At 46.6% G+C, this 25,122-nt stretch overlaps 2 protein-coding genes across 5 annotated transcripts in view; one reads left to right on the top strand and one right to left on the bottom strand.

Moving 5' to 3' along the window:
* Nucleotides 1–748: 748 nt before the first annotated feature.
* Nucleotides 749–24,934, bottom strand: FLOT1 (flotillin 1). 4 transcript variants are annotated; one of them, XM_077331090.1, is made up of 13 exons: nucleotides 24,642–24,934; nucleotides 19,393–19,452; nucleotides 17,836–17,911; nucleotides 13,020–13,110; nucleotides 12,169–12,312; nucleotides 10,616–10,735; nucleotides 9,374–9,469; nucleotides 7,718–7,870; nucleotides 6,933–7,114; nucleotides 6,444–6,489; nucleotides 6,221–6,358; nucleotides 4,898–5,062; nucleotides 749–2,628 (listed from the first exon to the last, which is right to left on the bottom strand). In XM_077331090.1, the coding sequence occupies exons 2-13, from the start codon at nucleotides 19,433–19,435 to the stop codon at nucleotides 2,593–2,595; spliced, it is 1,290 nt and encodes a 429-aa protein (XP_077187205.1). In that variant the 5' UTR covers nucleotides 19,436–19,452; nucleotides 24,642–24,934; the 3' UTR covers nucleotides 749–2,592. The 4 variants fall into 4 exon arrangements, with proteins under 4 accessions (XP_077187205.1, XP_077187204.1, XP_077187207.1 ...); XM_077331089.1 differs by lacking the exon at nucleotides 24,642–24,934 and adding an exon at nucleotides 23,916–24,053; XM_077331092.1 differs by lacking the exon at nucleotides 24,642–24,934 and adding an exon at nucleotides 23,916–24,053 and having other exon boundaries at nucleotides 749–2,625.
* Nucleotides 24,083–25,122, top strand: part of LOC143834247 (uncharacterized) — a 69,087-nt gene continuing 68,047 nt past the window's right edge. The window contains exon 1 of the mRNA XM_077330905.1: nucleotides 24,083–24,277. Within this exon, the coding sequence (XP_077187020.1) occupies nucleotides 24,221–24,277 (57 nt within the window). The 5' untranslated portion in view covers nucleotides 24,083–24,220. The remainder of the gene's footprint in view (nucleotides 24,278–25,122) is intronic.

The raw sequence follows: 25,122 nt of genomic DNA, 5'->3' as shown, positions 1-25,122 counted from the left end.
CCTCTTTTCTAGGCTGAACATCAAAAAGTCCCTCAGCCTTTCTTCATAGGGCTTGGTCCACTGGCCCTGGATCATCCTTCTCACTTTCCTCTGAACCCTCTGTTTTGTCCATGACCTTTTGAAGCTGGACATTACTATTGCTGAACTAGGCAGCTGCTGCATCCAGGAGGGGCAATTGACATTCCATGCAGGGGAGAGTCCCTGGGGTCAGAAAAACCAGCACTGAAGACAGATGAACAAACACAGGCCTAACGCCATGGCTTACCCTTGCTTCTCAGTTGCAATGAACAACATGACGAGATGGGGGGGGAGGAAAAGAGGAACAGGAAAATGGGGCCAAAGGAACAGGCAGATGGACAAACATGCTCATCTAATCCATCAATGATAAAGCTGTTCTGACCGAGCAGTAATATCTGGGCTCTCTCAGCCTCACCTCCCTCACAGGGTGTCTGTTGCAGGAACAAGAGGGGAAGGCAATTGTAAGCAGCTTTGAGACTCCTTCGGGTAGAGAAAAGCAGCCTATAAGAACCAACTCTTTTTCAGTAATATAACAGGGCTCTCTCAGCCTCACCTACCTCACAGGATAATGGATCAAGAAATCATTTGCAGTTATACATTTTGCAGAAATCCTTTTGGATCCGTCACATGGCTGAGAGTTTAGATCCAGATGAAGAGAATGCCTAGTCTTCAAAACAAGCAGTGGGTATTTTGTTTTCATTTTGAGAAACAACACCAGAAGACAACTATGGGCAGTAACATTGGGATTTATTATAAGCTGAGCATCTCAGCAGTGAGATGGTAGAGGGGGGCAAATCCTCCCCCTTCGGTAAAGGTCAGACAAGGCACCGTGCTGAGGCTTCACAACACAGCAGAGCAAGGCAAAGGCTCAGATACAAACAAATGACTTCCCCATCACAGTTACAAGATACCAACTCTGGGTCCCTACAAAGTGGCTCTCAACAGAGCGTGCTTTATTTATGCAGTGAGTAGCTAGGGGGGTGGTCACAGTTTAGGACACAGAGGCAGGAAGAAAGAGAATGGGAGCCTGGCCATTCATGGCTCAAACTGGGAAGCTGAAGGGTCGCTCAGGACAGCCTGATTTGGTACAAAGTTTGGCTTAAAAGCAACAGTTCTGCAGTCAGACAGTAGAGGGGGCTCTCATACTTTCTGACCAAAGTGGAATGACCGTAAGGGGAGACTACTCACAGCCAAGAGCAGAGTTCCAATTTTGACCTGTGAGCTGGTGGAGTCACCTGTTGGAATGCTCTCCCCTATTAAACCCCATGTGTGAAGAAAACTTGAGGAAAAGGTTAAACCAAGACCAGTGTACTACTTTTAAAGGGAGAGCATGCATATTCCTGTGGGACTTCCCCTAGGAGAAATGGTACAGTCCTCTGGCTTCTTTGGATTGTATATTCCACAAAGGCTTCTTTTGATTGTATATTCAAGTTCTTAAGAAGCACATGTTTTGAACCCAGGCATGGGAACAGTGAGGGTGGTGCATGATTGTTCCAGAGGTTAAGCAGATATAAGGCACATCCAGACAATGACTGTAAGGGGGGGGGGCAGGGAGAAGAATATCCTGCATCCCCATTTGCCTCTTACCCCATTTGCTATGCACACTTACCAGAATTTCCTTCCCGCAGTAATCACTCTCCAGTCCAGAACACAAAAAAGAAAACATGGCATAGGCTTTTTTGCATATTTTTGCTTTGCCGATTTCCTGCACTTCTGGGTTTCTGTTTGGGAACGCCTCTGTAAACACACACTTGCTGGGGGGAGGAGGGAACAGAAACAAGGTCAAGGGAGTCTTTTTTTTGTTTTTCTTGCCAGGTGGAGCATCTTAATGGGGGGACAGAACCCAGAAATTATGACACTAGAGAAGGGGCTGGACTAGCACGGAAAATACAGGTGGTGTGATGAGGATCTACTTACAGAAGTCCTTGCCCAACATTTTCACTTCTGAAAAACTGCCTCCCCCCCCCCCCCCCCAATTTCCTTACACATTGGTAACAGTGTCTTGGGACAACCGTCTCTCCACCCACCCAAAAAAATCAACAACAACATAAGATCTCAGTGGTTACAAATCTTTGTAGCAAGCAATCTTGCAATCAAGTGCAAAAAAAGGAGCCTCCATTTTTCGCCATCATTCAAACAACATTCTTGTTGCCTTCCCTAGAAATGGACCCTTTCTTAAATCCTCAAAAGGGCACGACTCTTAGCAAGTATATGGTAACCAGCAGCATCCAGCCAACAGAGCAAGAACAGGGCTTAACTGAGTGAGACGTGATTATGCATAGTGATGGACTTTGCGGGATTGCACTCAACATAACCATGCTTTACAAGATGCAATGGGTGCTGGGATACTCCAAAGTACACACTGGGGTGTCACAGGGACACAATGGGCACACGAGACCTTGGTGGTGTTGAGGAGCATTGGCAAACATGCAACAGTTCTGTCCACAAAGGTCATGGGGAGGTGGGTGGGTCTCTTGATGGGGAAAATCTCTTCTATATGAACACATACAGACTAGGATCATTGGAGTTCAGGCTCACAAAGGATCCCACCCACATCCCCCAAATCTTCAGCATTTAGTTCATTCGTCCTGGCTTCTTCTGGTTTATCTGCTGGCGAGACAAAAACAAAACACCAGATCGAGGCCATCAGTCCCAAGAACACACATTGAACACAGAATACACAGTTCTTTGGTGTGGAACAAAGAGGGGAGAAAGATGAGGGATGGGGAGAAAGACAAGGGATGGGGAAAAGAGGTTCTAGAACCCCCACTCTTCCCCTTGGATAGGCAATGGAATGTGGTCATCTCCTTGGGCTGGCCAAATAAGCATTCCTGCTTGCTGTTTTACCTTGCTACATTTGACTATAGTGGTTGCAGTGATGAATTCAACTACTGACAGACTTCTGGGTGGAGATGTGAAGGTCTGGGGTGGGGGGAACCCCCAAGTATTCAGGAAAATTATGTTTTTGGGAGGATTTCTTTTTAAAAAATGGATGAAGAAAATACAGAAATACTTGATGGGAAGTGAAAAAAAAAACCTGTATGAAATATTTTCTAAGCTGGAATGAGTGAAATCCTTTTTTGAGACGAGGCTGTGTTCATTCAAAATGTGTAGGATGAAAATAGTTACTATAGCTATAGCATTAGATGATGATAAATATCTATGTATGATGTAGACACGTGTTAAAAGTACAGCAGTTTGCTGCTCATTTCCTTCATAATACTTGGTATATCTGCAATTACGCTTCTAGAAAGCTAGGGCATTTATACTTAGAAATGCCATAAAGATATCCAATTTCATATGTTGTCTTATATGAGGCATTTATAGTGTTAAAGCAGTTAAACTTAAGAGTAAGCTTCAAAGTCTTGTCCTCTCCTCCCCGAAGAAAAGCAACTGGAGAACAGCCCCCCCCCCCCCACACACACACAATTCTCCCTCATGGCTTCAGAACTTCTGGAAATTAACATTTCTGTCTCTGGGTCCAATCTATCCCCCTTGATTTCTTAATAGGAGCTAAATTCTGAGGATGGGTGGAGTAAATAAAGGCTTTGGACACGGGCCTGCTCACAGAACATTACTGTATTGATCGATAGTACCGTTTTAACCATTCTTACAACAACCAGTATTCTTTAATAATGAAGGGAGGGGAAAATAAAAGAGCTTTAAAAATGATGGATGGTATCGTCAAAGTGGATGCGGCGAACGTATTTCCGCCTCTTCAGTAACGGGTAAGGGACTGTGGTTTATATTACAGCGTATCATTCATACTGCCCGTTTCTGTAAGCAGAAACTTACAACTTAAATTTTTTTAGCTTTAATTGTTTTAAATTTAAAACATTTATGTGCCACCTTTCTACTTTATAGAAACTCAAGGTGGGCTCCATGTAAATAATAATAAAATGCTACAAAACAATATTATTTAACATGTTATGTTAGTGGTATAGGCTTTGTTTCAGCTCTGGTTTTGGATTTCTCGGTGCTGGATTTTTACAGTCCAGATTCTATTGCAGTGCTTTTCGGATGCCCTCTCCTGTTGACTGCATTGACTTAACACTGCATAATCCACCTTGAGTCCCAGTGAGAAAAATTCTTTGTATGGGTTTTAATTCATTGTGTAAGCTGCCCCAAGACTGCAAGGCGAGGGGCGGCCTATAAACCGAAATATATACATTAGAACAGGGGTAGTCAACCTGTGGTCCTCCAGATGTCCATGGACTACAATTCCCATGAGCCCCTGCCAGCAAATGCTGGCAGGGGCTCATGGGAATTGTAGTCCATGGACATCTGGAGGACCACAGGTTAACTACTCCTGCATTAGAAGATTCAGGAGGGGGGGGTCTTCATATCTACGCCGAATTGCTTCCTGTGGAACTCACTGCTACAGGGCACAGCGAGGTCCGCCAGCTTCGATGGATTAAAAAAGGTATCAGACAAGCTAGATCCATCAGTGGCTATTAGCCAACCCCGCTCAAGGGAAAGGCCATGTTCCAAGGCAGTAAACCACTAGATAAGAGATGCTCATTTATGCGGAGCCACAAAAATAGGAAAGGCATTTGGGCTCTGTGGCCCAGTTTCCAGGCTTCTCATCTGGTCAGCTGCTATGCGAAACACAACACTGAACTAGAGGGACCACTGGCTCCTTTTCTGTTCCTATCCTCCTATCGGGTGCATGAACTACAGTCACACGTACATGATGGAGGCCACCTATAGCCTCTCCATGTTAGCATGACACTTCTGGGATACAGTGAAAGAGGAGTGGGATTTGAGGTCCAACACCTCCTCGATGTGTCCCTTCCATTATTATTAGCCTTTTGCCGTTGACTCGGCCTCTAAACAAATTTCTTTTTCCCTCGGAGAATCCGGCTCTTCTGCCTGGTACCTGAGAGATGCTAACACCGGTGAGTTTCTCAACGGTGTCAGGCAGTTTGTTCATGATTTCTAGGACCTCTCCCGTGATCTTGGCCGCTCCCACGTCTCCGCTCCCACTGGACACCATTGTGATCTTCTTCACCGAGGTCAAGGGCTTGCTGATCTCTTCAGCCACCTGCAAGAGCAATGCACACACAAGAAGGGTGGGTGGGAAGGAGAAAACAGGCACTGAGTGGTTATATTCCAAGTGCCTGGATCTTGCAAAGAAGTCAGGCCTTTGCTCAGAATCACCCAAGACGCTAGTCCTCAGCTACAGCTTTCTTCTCTTCTTTTGCAGATGCTTCCATTGGGTTTTGAAATATCCATACACAGAGTTCGCAAAAACTTTATTATTTAGGACAGGCTTTTTCAACTAGGGCTTCGTTGAATGGGTGGCAGGGCTCCCTGAATGGGTGGAACTTAATTAATGTTTATCTATTTTTTAAATGTGCTAAATGTTTATTGGGTGATATGACCATATATGGTTATGTTGCAAAATGGCCAGTGATGGGCCTAGAGGGGGTTGGGAAAGGGAGAGGACCCGGGTGGGCGTGTACACAGCTATGCTTCCCAGCCATATTTTGCATGATCACACCACTTCTGGGGTTTCTCAAAGCCTGAAGAATGTTTCAGGGGTTTCTCAATGGTAAAAAGTTGAGAAAGGCTAATCTAGGAGGTGGCATCTGTTATCCTCTAAGCTTCTGCCACCTAGCCTTGAGCAACTTATGTCTAACCCAGTGATCCCTGACCTGGTCCTCCATGGCCCCTTTTACAAAGTGCCAGGATGCTTGTTTGCTTCTTCGGCAAACATCTCTTCCACAACGCAGACAGTGAACTCTGCCTTTTCCTCCATTTGACTGGAGCAGGAGGTACCCCACAAGGTCCGCAGGGAACGCTCATTGGGAAATGGTGGCTTCCACAATTTAGGAATGTGGACGGAAAAATAGATCTGTAATAACAGCATCTGAGCAAAGATCAATGGAGAGACTGCATAAGCAGATTCTGCAGAGGAAGCCATAGCCCTCAGTTTGCAAGGCCTGAGCAAGGCTGCTGATAGGACATTTTGGAGGCCATGGATTCATAAGGTTGCCAAAAATTAGAGGCAACTTGACACTTAATGCACATACAGGAGATTAAACCAGAACGTATGTGCGAACCAGTCCAGCTTTTTTTTGTTGTGAGCCAAATGCTATCATTTTCTGGAAATACAAGTGAGTACAGGCTCCGAAAATACTTTCCCCCCCCCCACTAAAATGGGGGAAACCATGCTGGTGGTGGTGGGGAGAATGCTAACCTCAGGAATCTTCTCCAAGAGCATGTCCACCATGGCTGCCTCTTGGTACTGCTGAAAGGCCTCTGCTTTCTTGGCCATCTGCTCGGCGTCAGCCCGGGCTTTGGCCTCGATAGCGTAGGCCCGAGCCTCACCCTTCACCTAGGGAACCGGAGATTGAGAAGGAGAATGAGTTTATTAATTTATATGTAGGCTGTCTTTCTCTTCACCACAGAGATGCACTCACCCTGACAGACTCTGCCTCAGCCTCGGCCTGCATGATGAGCTGGGACCTGCCAGAGAAACACAAACAGGAGGGTAACCACACTCCTGGATCCTGCTCCTGACAAAGGCGGTATCAGAAAGAGGAGGAGGAGAGACTATGGCATTGAAATGATAAAATGCTGCCTGTTGTATCTAAAAGATGACAGGGAGAAATGTACAGATATTAGAGGCCTGCCTCAAACAGAATCGGACCACTGGTCCATTAAAAACATAAAAATGCTGCACTTACAACAGCAACGATAAATTTGTACCACATTGTACAATGCGAAGATTTTATTTTTCTGCAAAGGACAAGCAGCCATATCCTTACTCTGCTTCTAAAGCCACATCCCCACCACCCCATCAGCCTGAAAGCATCTAGCAACACATCTGCCACTTCCCCTTTGTTTTGGCTTCAAACAGAAAAAGCCCTAACCATTCCACAGGGAAAGATAGCCAGGTCCGTCCTTACCTTTCAGCTTCGGCCAGTTTCTCCAGCCGGAAGCGCTCAGCTTCAGCAGGTTTCTTGACCTTGGACTCCAGTTCCCGCTCCTTGCAGATGATCTCTTGCTCCTGGATTTGAATCTGCTGGGTCCGCTCCACCACCAGCACTTGCATCTTCTGCTCCTCGATTTTCTGCTTTGTCTTGGCTACCTACAGGGCAAGGAGGACACAGGGAAGAGCTCAGAGTCACGAGGCAGAACAGGTTAGAGGTCAAAGATGGAATTTAACAGGGTTGATGCAGTGCAGAAATCTGAAATTCACAAGAATTGTGTTTGTAACTTCTTGCTGCTTTGTTAGCTACCTTGAGTCCAATAAGATAAGGCAGGATATAAATATTTCGAAGTAACAATCTTTGAGTCCACACAGCCAGCCAACAAACCAGGTAATAACATACGACAGTGGACTCACACATTTTTATCCCATCTTTCCTTCAGTTCTGCATTTTATCCTTGCAGTGATTCTGGGAGGTAGTGGTTGGGATAATGAGCAACAGGCCCAAGTTCACCCAGTTCACTTCATGACTGAATGGAGATTTGATCTGGGGTCTTTCCACCCCACCCCTATCCCATAACGCTGCACCGACTCTCTGCTGATTGGCAGCAGAGTCTTGCTCAACCAGTGAAGAAAATCTTATCATATTTCTGTAACCCAATTGAAAAATCCAGGGAAAATACCTTATCTATACACCTGGACAGGCAAAGATCTGAATGTATCTTGCACTTGGCCCCCATCACTCCCCTGAAGTTGCCTCACCTGCAGCTGATATGCCAAGTCAGATTCAGCTTTCCTTGTGTTCACTTCGATATCATAGGCGGCTTTCTTCAGCTCGTAATCCCGCTGGGCCTTGGCCATTTCAATTTCATTCAGGTACTGAGCAGACAACTTCTCTTGCTTGGCCTTAGCTTCCTATGGGTGGAGAAGGAGAACACAGGCTTTCCACGTGTAGGGTCCTGGGTTCAAATTATGCCACTGCTTTTAAAAATAAGCAATCTGAAATGACAGGGCTGGGAAAGTCCTTAGATTGAGTCCCTGGAGAGTAGCTGCCAGTCAAAGTAGATTTTTAAATACATAATAAGGTAGCTCTTTGTTAGTTTGTACTGGGGATTGCTCTAATAATCTTTTTGTGCATTAGTGTTTTTTAATGTCATAGCAGCAGAGAATGCCATACACTATTCCTTAAAAAAAAACAACCTTGCATAATCTAGAATTAGAATCATAGAGTTGGAAGGGGCCATCCTGGCCAGGTAGTTCACCACCTCTTTAGGCAGCAAATTCCACTGCTGAACTACTCTAACCAAAACATTTCCCCCTAATATCTAGCTGGTACTGTTCTACATGTAGTTTAAAGCCATTATTATGGGTCTTATCCTCTGTTGTCAATAAGAACTGCTCCCAACCCTCCTTCAAATAACAACCTTACAAATACTTAAAGAGAGTATCATGTCCTCTCTCAACCTCCTCTTCCAAGTTCCTCAGCCTTTCCTTATAAGGCTTGGTCCCCAGGCCCTGGATCATCCTCACTGTTCTCCTCAATTGTCCAAGTTCTAGCTGCCTGTATGCATAGCTTCCTGCCCACTATCTTTCATTACCCTCAGTAAGGGAAAAACTGACAGCAGAAAAATGATTCTCTTCTGGATTCCAGATTTCCCCAAGGAACAGCAGTGAGAAGAAAGACTCACATTGTCCCATTATGCACGGAGTGGAAGGTCCTCATTCGGGGTGGAATGGCGGCGGCTAAAATCACCAATTATGCATGCTGCAGGCAGCAACCAGGCACAGAGTCAATGTATGCCGCCGAAAAAGCAGAGTTAGTGAGATGCGGAAGAAAGTGGAGCTTCCCGGGACCAGGGTGCAACCAGAAGCGGCTCCGGAGTAGCCGCGTGCATAATCGGATACTCTGGGTTTTGCCGCCGTTGCATTCCGTCCCGGTTTGCATAAGCAGTTTGCTTCGCTTCTTCCTCCTCTGCATTCTCCATGCCGCTGTTTCAGCGGCTGTGCATAATAGGCCCAGATGATGAAAGACATTTTGACTTCACCAACCAGCAGCCCAATCATCTTTCTCTGCCCTATTTGCATGCTTCAAAAATTCTACGCCCCAACTTGTAAGTTTACCCATTTGCTCCTGCTGGAACCTTCAAGCCAAATGAAAGGAATTCTAGTACTTGCTTTGGATAAGTGGTCTTCTTGTGAGAAGCTATGAAGGAGCTATCCCTCCTCAAAGCCTGCTGGGAAGGGAGGACATTCACCCACACAATCAGGCACAGGCTAAAATGATACCCAAGTTCCCACTATCTAGTGGGCCTTATGACAGCAAATAAATACAGCACTGAAGTAATAAACATGCCAAAAGCCCTAAATTGGTCCCCCCAAAGGCCCAAGCTTTCTTCAGACCATGGACCTAGGACTCACCTTGATGCCAGCATCTCTCTTGGCTTCAGCTTCTCCAATCCGGGCATCCTTCTGAACCTGAGCAGTTCGGGCTTTCCCCAGAGAGTGAAGATAATCCTTCAATTGAGAGAGAAATTATGGTCAAAGATGCCCATACAGGGCGTCAAAGAAAAAGAATGTCTCAAATTCAGCACGATAGAAGGCTGTCATTTACCATTTAAGCCATCTGCAGTCTCTCCTTCCAGATCCAAACACTCCCCCTGGCTTTTTGGCAAGCCTCACATGTCAGAAAGCTGAGCTACTAACCTGTACATGTAACCTATCATTAAATTTAGCTGCTGTACCAAAAGACTGGGGAGTAGCAAATGTTATCCCAATTTTTTAAAAGAGTTCCACATCAAATAACAAGCCAGTCAGCCTAACACCTCTCCTAGGCAAATTATTAGAATTGTAATCAAAGACAGAATTGTTAGGCACATAGAGGGAAAATGAGCATGGCTTCTGCAAAAGGAAGTCCTGCCTTACCAACCTTTCAGAAAGTGAACCAGCATGTAGACATTATATACCTGGACTCAAAAGGCTTTTGATAGGGTACTTCACCAAAGGGTATTGAGTAAATTTAGCAGTCATAGAATAAGAGGATGGGTTCTTTTATGGATTAAAAACTTGTTAAATGACAGGACGCAAAGATTAGGAATCAATGGAGGTGAGCAAGCAGCGGGGTTCCACGAGGATCAATATTGGGGCTGGTACTATTTAATTTATTCATCAGTCATCTGGAAATAGGGGTGAGTCGTGTCATGGTCAAGTTTGCAGATGACACAAAATTATTCCAGATGGTGAAAACCAAGGTTGATTGTGAAGAGCTCCAAGAGCACTTTCCACAAAACAGGCAAAAAAAATCCAGCTCTCGGCTTATATTGGCTAATCGTGATTGAACTTGCCAAGACTGGGAGGGGGAAAGATCTTGGGATCCTAGTGGATAGCCCAATGGGTTAATCCAGTGTGCCCTGCAGCAGCAAAAAGAGCAAACCCTTATTTTAGGAAGCATTAGGACTGAGAATAAAACAGCCAATATTGCAATACTCCAGTATAGATCTATGGTGCAGTCTCATTTAGAATACTATCAAGGATTGTCAAAATGGCACCTTTACTGAAGGTTAACTGATAAAGCAGCTGAAGCTGAACAAGTAATTTCTTTTAATTTATTAAGCCCACCAAACACACCATCGGAAGATGGGAGTCCACTCCTGGGCACCTTACCTGATCGTCGTGGATGTCCTTGAGGGTGTAGCTGACCACACTGATCCCCATGTTGACCAGATCAGAGGAAGCAACTTTGAAGACTTGCTCCGAGAACTTCTGTCGGTCCTTGTAAATCTCCTGAGGAACGAACAGAGATCACAGGGTGCTTCAGAGAACGGAAGCACAGAAGACTTTTTCCATCCGAAACATCCAAATTACCAAGTGTCTTCCCATTCTCCTGCAGTATGCCCTGTTTACTTAAAAGATCCCAGGTACAAATGTCTTCCATAAAACCACTAGCATATGCCATACCATAGCTAGCATAGGGCAGTAGTTAATTTAAACAAGGATCTGGGAGACCCAAGATGGAATATCTGCTCTGCTACGGGAGCTTACTGGGCGATACTCTTTCAGCCTCACCTACTTCACAGGACTGTTGTTGTGAGGATGAAAGGGAAGATGTTGGAAGCCACTTTAAGGATTCTGGTGATGGAAAGAGCCATTGAGTCAGCAACCCCATAGGGTTTTAAAGGCAAAAGCCAAACAGAGGTGGCTGGTCATTGCTTGCCTCTGTGTAACAATCATAGAATCACAGATTTGGAAGAGGCTATACAAGCCATCTAGTCCAACCCCCTGCTCAATAAGAATCGGTCTGATGCACCCAGGATTAGTATCTGTCCAACCGCTGCTTAAAGACTGCGGGTGAGGGGGAGTTCACCATCTTCTTAGGCAGCCAACTCCACTGCTGAACTACTCTGTGAATTTTTTTTCCATATCTAGCTGGTACCGTTCCACATGCAGTTTAAAGCCATTGCTGCAGGTCCTCTCCTCTGCTGCCAAAAGGAACCTTTCCCTCCCCTCCTCCAGGTTACAACCTTACTAATACTTCAAGAGAGCCATCATGGCCCCTCTCCACCTCCTCTTCTCCTGGCTGAAGTTTCGCAAAGCCCTCAGCCTTTCCTCATAGAGCTTGGTCCCCAGGCCTTGAATCCTCCTCAACACTCTGCTCTGCCCTCTTTCCATTGTGTCCACATCCTTTTTGAAATGGGGCACACAGTATTCCGGTGCGGTCTAACCAATGCGGTATACAATGGGACGGTGACACCTTGTGATTTTGATGTGATGCCTCTGGATTTGCCTTCTATATTGCTGCATCACAGTGTCTGCTCGTATTTTGCCTACAGTCCACAGTTACCCCAAAATCTCATTCTCACTGCTATCCAGAAATGTATCTCCCATCAAGTATGCATGCTTCTCATTTTTGTGACCCAGATGTAGAACTTGGCACTTCTGGATTTCCCATCCAACGTCTATCCAGAGTTGACCCCGCTTAGCTTCTGAGATCTGATAAGATTGGGCCAGCCTGGGACATTAAAGAACAGCAGGGCCTAAGTATCTAAATAGCCTCTGAACCTATGCTGGAGCTCTTAAGAAAAACAGGACTCAGCCCTATCAATAAAATGAAACTTTAGGAAGAGATTTTCCAAGGCGCAGACTAGAGTCACGGACAGAGACAGAAACATCCTCTCCAGCAGGGGGCAGCAAAGATGTCAACATATAGGCAGCCTCACCTCAACTGTCATATGGGCCATGATGGCTCTCTGATGACCTTCCAGTGTCTCCAGGGCAATCTGGGCAATCTCAGGCTCTGCCTTCCCCAGGAACATCTGGCAAGCTGCAGTTAGCATCTCCTTGTTCTGCCCCTGGATCTTCACCTACGACAGGAGAAAAGAGAAAGCTGAGAAAGGGAATGGGGGATCCTTTTCATTTCCCACCACCTTCCATATCTCAAGTTTCAGGGATGCTTCAAACAGGGGATCAACACTGTAAACCATCGCAAGCCGGTTCTCCAAGAGCAGCAGTCATACAAATATTATTATTATTATTGTTAATATTAATAATAATAATAATAATAATAATAATAATAATAATAATAATAATTTAAGAGCTGCCCTTCTTGAGGCAACTACTGCCAGAGGTAGTTGCCACAGCAAAGAGTATCTTGCTTCTTGGGCCACCCAGTTCAACACATTCAGCAAGTACAGGACCAAGGCCAGAAGGTGCCATGTTGAGATGGGGGTGGGCAGGAAGGAGAAACAAACAAGGGGTGGAACAGAGCTGAGGCAGATACCATTCTGTAACTGGAGGCAGGAGGAAGAAACACGAGACCCTACTGGATGGAAGGCAGCATAGAACTGTTTTAAATAATAAACAAACTTTTGAGCTGCAGCTGATATTATTGTGGAAACATGAAAGGAGAGGGGAGAAAATTGATAAAAATGGTTGGCACCCTCCACAGGAGTGGGAAGATAAATGGGCCCAGCTGAGTAATCTGTGCTTATTTCTGTCGACCATGTTCTCCTGCCCCAACTCATGGATATTTCCCACAATAATCCTTAATGCATTATTGGGAACCTGTTACCTGGGCAATTCCAGTGACAGAGATGGGGACTCCATGCCGGGTGTAAACTTTTTCACTCCTCACATTGAGCGTCAGAGTATTCAGTGAAATCCTAGGTGGAATGATAAAGACCAGGAAGAGTTAATGAAGATCTCTCTCTCTCTCTTTCTCTCTCATATACACACAAAATATGTCTCTAAATACTGAATTTGAGCTGTTTTCTGACACTGAAACACAAGCCTTGTTCTGTGGCTATATCTAATTGTTCCTAAAAGCCATTTTAATAGGAGCAAGTTAATGGTGACAAGACACATTGATTCCAATCACCAAGACAGATAGTTAGTAAAAGCAAGCATAAATAATGTCATTACAACTATCAAAGCTGCCCATTTCATCCCTTGTGATCACCACCCTGAGTGCATGGATTCTACACAACCCCCAGAATGAGAGAGCTATACTAAGATTTGGGAGCCCAGATTCAAATCCCCACTCTGCCAGGAAACTCATTGGGCAGTTTGAGGTGTTCACAATGTCTCTCAGCCAAATCTACTTCATGAGGGGTCGGGAGAGAGAACAATAAATTCTGCCCAGATCTCCTTGGGAGAAAGGCGGGATAAAAAGCATAATCGAGAAACACCACTAAGCGAAGGAGACCCTGGAAAAACTTCATCAGCAGCTTCTCCCCCATCTTTTTCTCTTACAAAAGCCTGCATCACTCCAAAGTGCTTTTGGCAGGATGCCTGAGCACATTCTTAGCTTCACGGCTTCTGGACCTCACACCAAAACAATAAATTTCTTCCTTGAAACACGTAAGCCAGTCAGTTCATTTTTTCCAGCTGAGAAAAAACCCACAAGGCCTGGTGGTCTGGCGCTTAGAGTAAAATGTAGCATTTTGTGGTTTCTAGCCCTCATTAAGTCTGAAGATATACATAAACTCTAATAGGGCACAGTGCGGAGGGCCAAAGCAAAAGAAATCCCAGACTCCCTGAAAGACAAAATGTTACATGGCGCAGATATAGTCTGGAACATAATTAGCAGGTTTTTATCTACGGTTATGTGGCTTAGGTCTAAAAGGTCCATCCTCCCCCCCCTCCCAAATTTCCAGTTTTTCTACTGAAAAAAAAAGTTGAGAGAAAAGAAAGGAAAAGTTTCCACACACAGACACACACGCACACACAGAAAATGTTTTAGTTTTTCTTCAAGGCCATGACATCTCTTGGTACTGGACAACACAGTAACTGTACAACGGACACATATTGCGTTAAAATAGCATTAAGAATCGCCTCTTCGGGATTCCAGTCCCTCCCCTACCTCCCCGTAATGACAGTGCTTCTTCTCCTAGTTTTCAGCTATACCACATCCTTTCTGAGTTATCCAGAAGTTCATGTGTCATTTTAAAAGCAGATGTGTAACAGTTTAAAGAAGGAAAGAAAATATTTGAAGCTTGGTTCCCCCTTGGGTCAAACTTTTGACACTATCAGTATTTTTATCTATCTATCTATTTATTTAGCCGTCACACTAATTCCTGCTTCCTGGGCTCGCAAGGGACAGTTCAGATCCCCTGGGCGAGGTTCTGATTTTGCAGCTGACAACGAGCACTCTCAGGAAGATGCCAAAATATCCTGGAGCCTGGCATGCAAAATGCAGAACTGCCTTTAACCTTTCTTCCTCTCCCTCCTTTCTTGCTGCTGCCTCCCACAGTCTTCGGAGCTTTTCTAGCCCATCCAATGAACCAGTTCAGCACATCTGCCACACCGCCCCTGCAATGCTCAGTGTTCTTTTCCAGCCACGTCCCGCTCTCCGCGACTCTGCTGGCCAGCCCCTCTGATGCATCCTTCTGCAAGCACCAGGCCGGAGGAGTGCAATGCGCTCTTGTGTGAGGCTGCCAGAGCCTTCATCAGTCACAGAATGTAGCAGCTTCCCAAGTTAACATGATTTAAAGTGCCATCTACTTAGAACACCAGGATCACCTCTGCCTGTACCAACCTGTGTGCCTCCTATGCTCCATGAAGCACTTATTCCCCCTGCCTCTTTGCATGGCACATTCTGCCTCTGACCACGCACAAGCTTTTCCACGCACTCTCACCCCCACCAGGGTTGCCAGATTAGAAGAAGAAGAGGAGGAGGAGTTGGTTCTTATGCCGCTTTTCCCTACCCGGAGGAGACTCAAAGTGTCTTACAGTCGCCTTCCCATTCCTCTCCCCACAACATACACCCTGTGGGGTGGGTGAGGCTGAGAGAGCGTTGATATCACTGCTCGGTCAGAACAGCTTTATCAGTGCCGTGGCGAGCCCAAGGTCACCCAGCTGGCTGCCTGTGGAGGAATGCAGAATCGAACCTGGCATGCCAGATTAGAAGTCCGCACTCCTAACCACCACACCAAACTGCCTGTCCACAAACTGGGGGTGGAGGGGTAGTCTTGCCAGATTTAGGCTGAAAAAACCCTGGACATCTGGGGATGGAACTTGAGTAGGACAGTGACTTCTTTGGGATACACTCTCCATAGCAGCCATTTTTTCCGGGGGGAAATGATGTCTGTAGTCTAGAGATAAGCTGTCATTCTGGGGGATCCCAAGCTCCCCCCTAGAGGCTGGCATCCCTACCCTCCACCCCACTCTGGAAGAGGTTACCAGAAGCCATTTGGAAAACACTGACCCAGGGGACCTCTTCTAAGGCTTGTAGGATCATTCTCTTTGGGAAGTTTCTTGTGCAAGGCAAGTAGGTTTTGAACTAAAAGCATATCAGCTTTTTTCCTGGCAAGTCATCCATTTGATGGTGCTTCCTCTGAACACTTGGCGATTCCACAGTGTGGCTCTTGCACTGTTTTCCGCTACATAGCTCAGAGGTTGAGACCCAAGGCTCAACCCTGCCTTGGCCAACAGACAGCCCAGCTGGCTGCCCCCACTCTTAATGCTGGTCCATTGAGCTAGAGGAGGGAAGGCCTAGAGCTTCCTTGTGCTCAGAACTGGCCTCTGGATGGGGAGCACCGTGCTGAGTGCATGCTAGGACAGGGGAAAGTGGTAACACTGCAAAAGAGGCCCTGCTGGATCAGACCAGTGGTCTGTCTAGTCCAGCATCCTAACCTAACCTGGACTGGCCGCGTAAAGCCGATCCTGTCAGATCTCGAAAGTTAAGCAGGGTCAGCCCTGGCTGGTGTTTGGGAGGGTGACCTCCAAGGAAAATCAGGGCCGTGACAGGGGGGCAGGCCATGGCAAACCATCTCCGAACATCTCTTGCCTGGCAGTCAGACAATCTTAGGATATCCCAGCTACATTACACACATGACATACAATACATTTTCCAGTCTCCTAGAATCATAGAGTTGGAAGGGACCTCAGAGAGTGTGGACATCTTCAGCAACATCAGAGAACCCACACAGGGGAAAAACCTTTTGAATGCTCACACTAGAATCATAGAATAATAGAGTTGGAAGGAACCTCATGGGTCATCTAGTCCAACCCCTGCACTATGCAGGACACTCACATCCCAATTGCTCATCTACTGTAACCTGCCACCCCTTTGCCTTAACAGAATCAGCCAGTTACTCTGGAGGGTCAACATACGTGGCCCTGATGTTGCCTCCTTTCACCGCTATGAGAAGAGCCCACGGAGTCTAACTGCTCTCTAAAAACCGTTATTTTTGTCACTTGATAACAATCCTTTCAATTCTCACATGATCTGAACTCAAGACATTCTGCTTTTCTTCATACATAATCTATCACGTTTTTAAAAAAATCTAATGACAATATTTTAAATTCTGATAGAAACTTAACTTAAAGCATTCTGCTTTTTCTCAGAATCATATATTTCCAAACAAAAATATTTAAATGCCACTTGAAACACCAGAAACCTTCTCATTGCTATTAGATATTATTACATGTTGTATTTTATAATACTTGTTATGATATACATGTTGTAATACATGTTATGAAAAAATTGTTTTAATTAAATAATCATAGAATCATGGCGTTGGAAGGGATCTCCAGAGTCATTGAGTCCAACCCCCTGCAGAGAACTCACAACTATCTGCTCGCCCACAGTGACCCCAATTTCATGCCCAGGTGATCCCCCTCCCCACCAAAAACAGAATCCCTGGCCAGTCGGGCCTGGAGAAAATTCGTGTCTTGACCCCAAACTGTTGATCGCCATTTCTCTTGGCAGGCGAGAAAGGGCAAAAGAGCCAAGCACTGAAACAATCTACTTACAATCTACCTAAACGTACAGAATTAGCACTTTTGTCAGGTGGACAAAAGACTTTTGTCTTTTCTCTGCTTAAAAACTTTCAAAGATGAAGCCACCACCTCCCGAGGAAGCCTGTTCAACTGAGGAACTGCTCTAACTTCTTCCAGATGTTTACCTGAAAATCCTTTTGAATTAATTTCAACCCATGGGTTCAGGTCCCGACCCTCTTGGGCAGGGGTAGTCAAACTGCGGCCCTCCAGATGTCCATGGACTACAATTCCCAGGAGCCCCTGCCAGCGAACGCTGGCAGGGGGCTCCTGGGAATTGTAGTCCATGGACATCTGGAGGGCCGCAGTTTGACTACCCCTGCTCTTGGGCAACAGAAAACAACTCTGCTCCCTCTTCTATATTTGAAGTATTTGAAGATGGTTACCAGATCCCCTCTCAGTCGTCTCTTCTCCAGGCCAAACAGACCAAGCTCCCTTAACCTTTCCTCATTCGACTTGGTCTCCAAACCCCTCACCATCTTCATTAGACCTCCTCTGGACGCGCTCCAGTCTGTCTACAGTTGTTATATGGTGATTCATGTCGACAGCCTTTTGACTTGCCAAGATCCTCACCAACTTTCCAACTGTGCTGCCACTAAAGCACTCACCTCTGAATCTGCTGGATACAGGGCATCACAAACACTCGCCCTCCGGCTATCATAACCGGGGGGCTGCGGCAGAAACCTGGGGGGAAAGTATGGAATTAATACAGCACACCAACGTCTCTGGAACATTGCTTCCAACAGAGGTACACGTCCAAACTAGGCAGGAGAGCATCCCCAAGTCCAGCAAGCAGGCACTGCTTCCGTTTCCACGCAAACATACACACACACCCTTTTGATGAGTTGGTGTCGTGGTTAGGAGTGTGGACTTCTAATTTGGTGAGCCAGGTTTGATTCCCCGCTTCTCCTCCACATGCAGCCCGCTGGGTGACCTTGGGCTCGCCACAGCACTGATAAAGCTGCTCTGACTGAACAGTAATATCGGGGCTCTCTCTTAGTCTCACCCACCTCACAGGGTGTCTGTCGTGAGGAGAGGAAAGGAAATGTGAATGTAAGCTGCTTTGAGACTCCTTCAGGTAGAGAAAAGCGGCATGTAAGAACCAACTCTTCTTTTTCAGTAATATCAAGGCTCTCTCAGCCTCACCTCCCTCACAGGGGGTCTCTTGTGAGGAGAGGAAAGTTGGACATCCTGCTGTAGATGCACAATCATGGGACAAAGGGAAGCATTATGCATTGCAAAGCATCACGCAGGGCAGGAAACGCCAGACTGCTGTCCGTCCTGGTCATCTCCCCACCCCATCTGACAGGGATCAGCTCAATTTGAAGCTATCTGCTCCATGAGGCACATTCCCCCCCCCCCAATATTTTGTTGTTAGGTTCTGTCAAGTCGTTTCCGACTCATGAACAAAAACCCGCCATCCAGCTCTCTATGCAGTAATTTCTTTAAGTTTTCGTGAAGTCAATCCATGTGTCTTTTGATTCTATCCATCCATCTTGTTCTTTGTCCACCTCATCTTCTGCTTCCCTCAGTTTTGCCAAGTGTAACCATCTAATCCATCATTTGCACACATTATGTGACCAAAGTACGAGAGTCTTTTGCTTACGGATCATTGACTCAAGAGAGCATCTGGGATTAACTGGGTCCAGCACAGATTTTGTTCTTCTTGCAGTCCATGGCATTTTCAGTAATCGTCTCTGGTCCATAATTCAAAGGCATCTCTCTCCTCTCTTTTATTCCTAATTAGGGCCCAGCTTTCACATCCATATGTTTACACAGCAAAAACCATTGCTTTGACAATACTTCTCTGTGTTGCCAGTGAAATACCTTTGTCCTTCAAAATCTTTCCCAAGTTTGTAAAAGGAAAGATTAGCCTTCTCTTCTCTTCACTTCCCCAGCACCCTGTCCATCTTTTTCTGTCCTGGATCCCAAGATTATAAAATTGTCCACCATTTCCAGTACTTCTCTATCAACTGCAAATTCTCAGAACCAAATTTGATATTACTTTTGTCTTAATACTGAGCATTAGGCCAAATTTTGCACAATGTCCCCCAATCTTAGCAGAAGGAAAAGAAGATCTAGAGCAGGGGTAGTCAAACTGCGGCCCTCCAGATGTTCATGGACTACAATTCCCAGGAGCCCCTGCCAGCATTCGTAACACATACCTGAGACAACCATGGCTTCATTAGGGCCACAGGTAAAGAACATCTTGCTGGCTGGAGGTTCTGCAAAGGGGAAGAAAACATGGATATTAAAACCTGGCCAAACAGCTTCTCTCTTCTGTCCCATTACACTATCATACACTCCCCCCTATTACATCAACTCTTTTTTTAAAAATTATAGCTTTCTAAATTTGTTTGGTTCTTAAATGTGAACACCAGTTCTTAGCACAGAAAATGAAATCGAGCCTGAAATGAAACCCGGCTCAGTTCTTATTTCTGAATAAACTCTGCTCTGACTCCACCAGAAAACACACAGAAATGCCCAAAACTGCCTTATACTGAACCAAACCCTTGGCCCATTTAAGTCAGCATTGTCTATTCAGATGGGCAGCAGCCCTCTCCAAGGTCTCAGGAAGGGGTCTTTCATCTCACTTCACCTGCTTGGTCATTTTAAGTAGAGCTGCCAGGGATGGAACCTGGGACCTTCTTTTGTGCAAAGCAGATGCTCTACCACTGAGCCATGGCCCCTTGCCAAATATACAGAACATTTCATGAATTTGCACGAGCCGCATAGCTGTCTCTGAGTGAAGCACTACACAGCCCAGTGGTCTGCAACCTCTATTTCACAGAATCACAGAATCATAGAGTTGGAAAGGGCCATACAGGCCATCTAGTCCAACCCCCTGCTCAACACAGGATCAGCCCAAAGCATCCTATTTGCTCCAGTTCATCTCAAGGTGCCTTAGGAGCAGACTTCAATTTCTCTGTGAGGTCATTAAGGGCAGACCTGAAGTACAGGGAGACCTATGAATGCTGCTCGGAGGTCCTCGGGACTGGATTAATTCCTCATAACTTATTTGAATTGTCAAAGGCTTTCACGGCCAGATTTCTGGGTTTTCAGGGCTGTGTGGCCATGGCCTGGAAGTTTTAGTCCATGATGTTTTGCCAGTAACTATGGCTGGCATGTTTAGAGGTAGGATACAGTAAGATGCAAGAGTGTGGTGCAGAGTGGTAAGGCAGCTGTCTGAAAGCTTTGCCCATGAGGCTGGGAGTTCAATCCCAGCAGCCGGCTCAAGGTTGACTCAGCCTTCCATCCTTCCGAGGTCGGTAAAATGAGGACCCAGCTTGCTGGAGGGTAAACGGTAATGACTGGGGAAGGCACTGGCAAACCACCCCGTATTGAGTCTGCCATGAAAACGCTGGAGGGCGTCACCCCAAGGGTCAGACATGACTCAGTGCTTGCACAGGGGATACCTTTACCTTTACAGTAAGATGGGAATCTACCCGTGTCATGAGGTTCAATCTTGTTTTATCTCACTTTGGCACTGAGATATTCTCATCTTGCTGTGTCCGACCTCTGAAAATGCCAGGCACAGTTACTGGTGAAACGTCAAGGACTAAAATTACCAGACCAAGGTCACCCAGCCCCGAAAACCCACAACAGGCAATTTTTACTGGGTTCACTACTTAAACTTTTTTCCTGTCCACAATGGGCACCCATGATGATTAAATAGTAGCCTGAGGAGACTATTAAGAACAGCAAAATAAAAACCTTTTGAAGTAAAAATGTCTTTGATTGGCACTTGAAGGTCTGAGGAGACGGTGGGGGTTTCATCTCTTGGGGGAGGAAGTGGCACAATTTTGCAGTCGCTGCTTGAAGGGCCCTTCCCTCAAGGCCCTGCCAACCTAATGCAGCAGTTTCTTGCAGGAAAGCCCCATCTTCTGACGCTACTTATGGCCTTACACTTAAAATAAAAACTAATTTTTAGCTCTTCTTTCCTATACGGCTCAGAGCAGATAAACATCGTAAAATACATTTAGATTTAAAACATCATGATCTAATTTCCGCTGACTAAAATCATAACAGATCAGGGTGGATTAACATTAGGAGCCGATTCTCTCCATCTCCCAGTAGTGATTTCTGGTGGTTATTTTGGGTCCCAACCGTAGGCCAGGAGGAACAGCTACATCTTTCAGGACCTGCGGGACTGACTGAGGTCCTGCTCTGTATCGGGAGAGCATTCCACCAAAAAGGCCATGACCGAGACCAATCTCACTTCCCTTGGGCCAGAGATCCTGAGCAGACGTTCTTCTGAAGAATGCTCTTGGGAGGATATAAAGGAAAAGGTGGTCTCCTCAGGACTTCCCCATATCTTCCCACAAGAAAGTGTTGGTGCCCATTTTCCATGACAGTGAAACCATGAGGCCCAATACTTTTATTTCACGCTGCTTCCTTTCCAATTTAACCTACCTTTGACAGGACTGCTGTGAAGAGAGGAAAGCCAGCCTATGGTGACCCCAGTAGGTTTCAATCAATGAGTTAGGATTTGAAGCTGGGACTCCCAACATCTGATCCACTCTACCCAGGAAAAGACTTGAGTATATTTTCCCTTAGACATACAGCCGTTGTTGTTTTCTCAACAGTCCTGACCCCTGGGCTAGAATTTACATAGGCGAGGATGTGTTAGGCCTGTGAGGGCACAGCCTGTGTGCCTAGCAGGTGTGCCTAGCACTTGCCTCTGGATCAACCCCCATACGGTATTGCTCCTCTTCCCACAAAAGCCACATGGGCAAAAAGCTAAACTGTAGTGAACTGAGCATCCAGCCCAAGGCCAAACACGCCCACAATCCTCTGGAAAGGTGTGGCAGACATACATCTCTGGCAGACATATAGCTTTTCTCTAGAACAAAGTTTGAGTCCAGTGGCACCCTTAAAACTAACAAAGCTTTATTTGAGGTTGCAAACTTTCCCGTGCACACAAACTTCTTCAGATACAGCCAAACAAAACTTCCTCAAACATTGTGTATACGTAGAGAGAGAGAGTGGTTAATTGTCAGGAAGGGCTAGTTTCATGCAGAAGAAACTGAATGATTATAGCTGAGATTGGCTTAAGGCAGATAAAACCTGTGAAGGCATTAAATTAGCATACAGATACATGTAAACAGCAGTAAGTTAGCACACAGATCTGCTGAGAAGGCAAGAATGAAGTTTATGTGTCTAGTGGCCTCTTTTAAGACCAACAAAATTTAGCTTCCAGGTATAACTGAGAACTGAATGACTTGGCCTGCATAACGAGATAAGAAGCCAATACCTCTGTGAAGCCCTGACTTCTTATGCACTACACATGCTATATCACACAATTCTCGCTTTTCCCCAGGAACTCAAATTTTGTTCTGCTGCTTCAGATCAACATGGCTATCCCCTGGAATCTAGCTTTTCTCTAGAAACCCAGGCATTGTGTAATACCTCTGTAGCCTAGCTCTTATTTCCTCTTCAACTAGGGCAGCCGGATGTCTTTGGGGAAAGTTCAGGCAGCCATAACAGAGCTATGTGGAATCACAGCATTACAACCTCCAAACATGGGAAGGGGGGGATGACACAGGGCTCGAGCGTCATACTTTGGGACAGCCTGGTGCACGTTTATTAAATGCATGTGAGGAGACTTTGAAGGAGACATGCATTTCTCCCCCCCCCCCGCAATCCTAAAATACAACCCTCCTCCAGAAAATGCAGTGGCTAAAGAGCCTCATACTTTAATCTGGAGAATTGGGTTTAACCCCCCACTCTTCCACATGCAGCCAGCTGGGTGTCCTTGGGCCAGTCACAGTTCTCTTAGAGTTCTTTTCAGCCCCATCTACCTCACAGGGTGTCTGTTGCGGGACAAGGAAGGGAAAGGTGCTTATGAGGCGCTTGGGGACACCTTCAGGTCTTGAAAAGCTGAACATTAATTAAAACCCCCAACAGCAACAGCAGCTCCGAGCCACCTCCTTGAGGCCCTTTATTTCCTGCAGGTGTGAACCAACCGCTCTGCAGGCGTCCCTTTCTTTCTTTCCTCCACCGCCTGGGGTGAGATCTCGCGCCCTGCCTTCCCAAGCGTATCCTTACCCTATCTCAGGGGTAGTCAAATTCAGATGTCCATGCCCTTCAAATGTCCATGCACTACAATTCCCATGAGCCTTCAGATGTCCATGCACTACAATTCCCTTCAGATGTCCATGCACTACAATTCCCATGAGCCTTCAGATGTCCATGCACTACAATTCCCTTCAGATGTCCCCTTCAGATGACCATGCACTACAATTCCCATGAGCCCCTGCCAGCATCCGCTGGCAGGGGCTCATGGGAATTGTAGTGCATGGACATCTGGAGGGCCTCTTCCCAAGCACACCCGGAGCGCGGAGGGCAATTATGAAGCGCCGGGATAGCGGGATTTTCTAGGGCGGAGGCTCCATGAGGACTAGCGGGTGGAAGGCTATCCAAGCTCGAGGGGCCGGGCAGGTCGCAAAAGGAGGGCTCATCTAGGGAACCTACCGGCAGCCAGCTACAGGGCCTCATGGGAATTGTAGTCCATGGGCATCTGGAGGGCCGCAGCTTGACTCCCCCTGGCCTGGAGTCTCCGAGGTAAACAAGGACGACCGCTTGGGTGTTTTTTCCCTCCTTTCTGCCTTTGCTCAGGCCCCCGGGGAACGCACACAGCTTGCCTTCCCCTTACCACCCCCGGGCCACCGCCCGCCTTGCCACTCACCCGCTGCGGCGAAGCTTTCAAGCGCCTCGGCTCGCTCCTGCGTGCTCCCAGCAGACACACCCTTCCTGGCTCTGGCGCCGCCGCCTTCCCATCAGGCCTCGGCTCGAGACCTCGCCCGGGCGCCCCTCCGGGCTCCGAAAGGGAAACCGGCGTCACGCCCAGGATCTGCCGCCGCCTGCCGGCGGGCTCCCTAAAAGAGGCATCCCGGGCGACCCCCCGCCGCCCTCCCCCCAAGCCCCCCGCCTGGGAGTTCAGGCCCTAACAAGATCTTATTCGATGGAGATATATATTTTTTTGGTTCCCTGATGTTTTGGGGAACGGGCGTTTGCGGCTCTTCCTTGCTTTTATTACTAGGGGCAAAGGTAAGGGGACCAGATTGTCCCACTTTTGGAGGGACATCTGGGGGCACCTGGCAAATTGTACTTATGTTGAAATTGAATCTATCTATCTATCTATCTATCTATCTATCTATCTATCTATCTATCTATCTATCTATCTATCTATCTATCTATCTATCTATCTATCTATCTATCTATCTATCTATCTATCTATCTATCTATCTATCTATCTATCTATCTATATCTGTATATTACAATACTACGTTTGCATTCTATTCGTTCCGTGAAGCTTTATGTTGCTCCATATGTCAGTTTTTAAATCAAGACTCTCCCCCCCCCCCCCCCCCGTCAATGGTGTCCCGCTTTACCAGTGTTAAAATCTGGTCACCTTTTCCCCCTCCCCGTTTGGCGTCATCCGCATCTCGAAGAAGCAGCCCCTCCTGTTTGTTTCATGCCTCTTCTGGTTCTTCCCTGTCCTGGAGGGGGTTGGTGGGTCAAGGCCGAGGGCCCAGGGCTTTGCTGGACCCACAGAATATCTTACAAGTCTGTTGAAAACACCTTAAGAAACACCACAACGTAGACACCGTGTAAAAATGCGCGGCCGCTCATATTCTCTCCAAAATGCATTTGAACACCGATCCCGGGCAGAGGCTCGTTGATCCGCCCAGGACAGGAGCCCCTCGGCTTCCTCTGCAGCACGGAGAGGGTTAAGGCCGCCGAGTCTCGGCCTAGAGAGGACCCACAAAGAGGGGGGAGGGGAGGGGGGAAGTGCTCCTTTGGGGAAGGGGCGGGGCTTGGTGCGGAGGGGAAAGAGAAGCGAGGGAATCCGGCGTCGCAGCCGCCCGGGAGGTCCGCCAGCCCCGTCCTGG

The sequence above is a fragment of the Paroedura picta genome, chromosome 3 (assembly GCF_049243985.1).
Source record: "Paroedura picta isolate Pp20150507F chromosome 3, Ppicta_v3.0, whole genome shotgun sequence".
NCBI lineage: Eukaryota > Metazoa > Chordata > Lepidosauria > Squamata > Gekkonidae > Paroedura > Paroedura picta.
The sequence above is the reverse complement of the archived record's forward strand: the minus strand, read 5'-3'. Positions and strand labels throughout refer to the sequence as shown.

Excerpts from the sequence above, each read along its gene's own strand:
- FLOT1 (XM_077331090.1), bottom strand. The coding sequence starts at position 19,435 with ATGTTCTTTACCTGTGGCCCTAATGAAGCCATGGTTGTCTCAG. Across the intron at positions 9,470-10,615 it reads AGGACATCCACGACGATCAG|GATTATCTTCACTCTCTGGG; the intron begins GTAAGGTGCCCA and ends TCTCAATTGAAG. Across the intron at positions 6,359-6,443 it reads CTGAGGCAGAGTCTGTCAGG|GTGAAGGGTGAGGCTCGGGC; the intron begins GTGAGTGCATCT and ends CCGGTTCCCTAG.